Source organism: Salvelinus sp. IW2-2015, unplaced genomic scaffold (assembly GCF_002910315.2).
Source record: "Salvelinus sp. IW2-2015 unplaced genomic scaffold, ASM291031v2 Un_scaffold6588, whole genome shotgun sequence".
Taxonomy (NCBI): domain Eukaryota; kingdom Metazoa; phylum Chordata; class Actinopteri; order Salmoniformes; family Salmonidae; genus Salvelinus; species Salvelinus sp. IW2-2015.
This window is the reverse complement of record NW_019947850.1, coordinates 1-3,700: the sequence shown is the minus strand read 5'-3', so window position 1 is coordinate 3,700 and position 3,700 is coordinate 1. Positions and strand designations below refer to the sequence as shown.

The 3,700-nt window shown below is 40.4% G+C and overlaps 1 protein-coding gene across 1 annotated transcript; it reads left to right on the top strand.

Moving 5' to 3' along the window:
* The first annotated feature begins 6 nt into the window (after positions 1 to 6).
* On the top strand, positions 7 to 865 carry LOC112078965 (mothers against decapentaplegic homolog 6-like). Its single transcript, XM_024145063.2, has one exon. It carries the CDS (start codon positions 36 to 38, stop codon positions 606 to 608), a length of 573 nt encoding a protein of 190 aa, XP_024000831.1. The 5' UTR covers positions 7 to 35; the 3' UTR covers positions 609 to 865.
* The last annotated feature ends 2,835 nt before the right edge of the window (positions 866 to 3,700 follow it).

Sequence of the window (3,700 nt, the reverse complement as noted above, 5' to 3'; positions counted from 1 at the left end):
CCTTCTCCTCTCTCTCTCCTCCTCCAGATGCCAGTATGTCCCCGGACGTCTCCAAGCAGAGCCAGTGGTGTCACATGGCCTACTGGGAACACCGTGAGCGCGTGGGCCGTCTCTACCCGGTCTACCACACCTCCGTATCTGTCTTCTATGACCTACCTCAGGGATCCGGCTTCTGTCTGAGCCAGCTCAGCCTCCACAATAACCATCAACCCTGTTCCACAGACCACCCCCGCTCCAGTACCGTCCAGCGCACACGCGCCAAGATCGGTTACGGTATCCTCCTCAGTAAGGAACCGGACGGGGTGTGGGCCTATAACCGGAGTCAACACCCCATCTTTGTGAATTCCCCCACCCTGGATGTTCCTGGGTGCAGGAGTCTGGTTGTGAGAAAGGTGATGTCAGGATATTCTATCAGGGTGTTTGACTGGGAGAAATCTGGCATGTTGAGGAGCTTGCAGCACGCAGACCCTATAGAGCTGCTAGAGGGGCCCTATGATCCTAACAGTGTGAGGATTAGCTTCGCTAAGGGATGGGGCCCCTGCTATTCCAGACAGTTTATTACATCATGCCCCTGCTGGCTGGAGATACTGCTCAACACACACACATAATACAGAGAGAGAGAGAGAGAGAGATGGAATGAGAGATAGAATAAGAGCGAGAGAGAGAGAGAATGAGACAGAGAGAGAATGAGAGAGAGAGAGAGAATGACAAAGAGACAGAGAGAGAATGAGAAAGCGAGAACGAGAGAGAGACTATACCACATTTCATCTACCTAGATTTAATATAAAGTTTTATATATTATATCAAACATATATATTATACTGTAAGTAAATATATATTCTACTGTAAATAAATATATATTATACTGTAAATAAATATATATTATACTGTAAAAACGGACTCATTACAGTGTCATTATTTATGTGTGGACAAGAGGAAAGAAACAGAAGATGCACTATATACAGTAACAGTCTGTTATATACAGTACCAGTCTGTTATATACAGTACCAGTCTACTAGTTATATACAGTACCAGTCTGTTATATACAGTACCAGTCTACTAGTTATATACAGTACCAGACACAGTCAAAAGTAAGTAAAAATACAGTACCAGTCAAAAGTATGAATATAGCAGATACAGTCCTAAAGTAAATTGTATAACAGAGTACCCAGTCTAAAGTATTATATACAGTACCAGTCAAAAAGTATTAATATGCAGTACCAGTCCCCTAAATGTATGAATATACAGTACAAGTCTAAAGTAATTGTATACAGACGTCCTAAAGTATTAAATATACAGTGAACCAGTCAAAAGTATTATATGCGAGTACAGATCATAAAGTATTGACTATACAGACAAAGTCTAAAGTTATTGTATAACAGTACCATGTCTAAAGTATTATATGCAGTACACAGTCTAGAAGTAGTGAATATAAACAGACTCAAGTCTAAAAAGTATTATATGCAGTACCGTCTAAAGTATTCAATGCAAGTACCAATCTAAAAGTATTAACAATACAGTACCAGTCTAAAGTATTGTATCACAGTAACAGTCTAAAGTATGATATACAAGTAGACCAGTCTAAAGCTTTGTTATACAGTAACACAGTCTAAAAGTATTATATGGCAGTACCAGTCCTAAAGTATGCATATACATGTCCAGTACCTAAGTAATTATATATGCAGACCAGTCTAAAGTATTAATTGCATACCAGTTCTAAAGTATTAATACAGTAACCAGTCTAAGGTATTGTATACAAGTACATCTAAAGTATCGATATAACACAGTACGTCTAAAGTATTGTATATCAGTAACCAAAGTCTAAAAGTATTATATGCAGTACCAGTATAAGTATGATATACCAGTAACCAGCTACAAAGTATTATACTGCAGTAGACCAGTACTAAAGTATTATAATGCTAGTACCAGTTCTAAAAGTAGTTATATACAGTACCAGTCTAAAGTATTTGTATACAGCCAGTCTAAAGTGAATGATATACAGGTAACCAGTCTAAAGTATTGTAATACAAGTACAGTCTAGGAGTATATTTTATGCAGTACCAGTCTAAGTATGATAACAGTACCAGTACAAAGTAATAGTCCTAGTACGCAGATACTAACAAAGTTGGATATACAGACCAGTCCCTAAAGTATTGTATACATAACAGTCTAAGTATGAATATACAGTTACCGTCTAAAAGTATGGATATAACAGGTACCAAGTCTACAAGTATGAATAAATACATCCAGTCTAAAGTATTTATGACAGTACCAGTCTAAAGTATTTAATACAGTACCCAGTCTAAAGTAGTGATATACAGTACCAGTCTTAAGGTATTAAATATGAGTAGCCAGTCTAAGTATTTATGAGTAACCAGTCTGAAAGTATGATATACAGATACAGTCTAAAAGTATTATATAAACAATTTTACATTTACACTTTAAGTCACTTTAGCACGACGCTCGTTAATCCAGAAGCGATCTTACCAATTGGTGCATTCAACCCCTTAATGATATCCCAGTGGAACAACAATTTACATAGTGCGATCTAACCTTTAAGGGGGGGGGGGGGGGTTAGAAGGATTACTTATATCGCTATCGCTAGGTATTCCTTAAAGAGGTGGGGATTCTAGGTGTATCCGAAAGAAGGTGGTGAATTGACTCCGCTGACTGGCGTCGTGAGGGGTTTGTTCACCATTGGGGTGCCAGAAGCAGCGAACAGTTTTTTGACTGGGCTGACGGAGAACTGTAACTTCCTCAGAGTAGGGAGGCGAAGCCAGGCCAGAGGTGGATGAACGCAGTGCCCTTGTTTGGATGTAGGGCCTGAATCAGGAGCCTGAAGGTACGGAGGTGCCGTTCCTCACAAGTCCGTCCGGCAAGCACCATGGTCCTTAGCTATGCCAGGATGCGAGCTTCAAACTGGGAAGCCAGTTGAGAGAGAGCGGAGGAGCGGGGTGACGTGAGAGAAACTTTATGGAAAGTTGAACACCAGACCAGGAGCTGCGGCGTATCTGGATGAGTTAGTAAGGGGTTTAATGGTGCACACGGCAGGGGCCCACCAACAAGCGAGTTGCAGTAATCCAGAACGGGAATGACAGTTGCTGGGCTTAGGACCCTGCGCCGACTTCCTGCGTGAGGCAAGGGTCGTACTCTGCGAATGTTGTAAGAGCGATGAAAGCCTAACAGGAACGGGTCACCCGCCTTGGATGTTAGTTGAGGAAACGACACAGGGTGTTGATCACAGGATCACGCCAAGTGTTTTCTTAGCGACTCTGGGAGGAGGACACAATAGGAGTTGTTGTCAACCGATGATGGCGAGATCATGGAAAGGGCGTCCTTCCCCGGGAGGAGAGCAGCTCCGTCCTTGCCGAGAGTATTTCTACAATTTGATAGAATAATAGTAAAGACATCAAAAACTATGAAATAACACATATGGAATCATGTAATCACCAAAAAAAGTGTTAGACAAAAAGAAAAAATATACTACAAGTAACCAGTCTAAAGTATTGTATACAGTACCAGTTTAAAGTATTATATACAGTACCAGTCTAAAGTATTATATACCAGTAACCAAGTCATAAAGAGTATGATATACAGTAGCCAGTCTAAAGAATTGAGTATAAGCTACCAGTCTAAAGTATTATAATACAGTAACCATGTCTAAAGTATTATATACCGTACCAGTCTAAAGTAATTGTAA

Coding starts and splice junctions, on each gene's coding strand:
- LOC112078965 (XM_024145063.2), top strand. CDS start 36: ATGTCCCCGGACGTCTCCAAGCAGAGCCAGTGGTGTCACATGGCCTAC.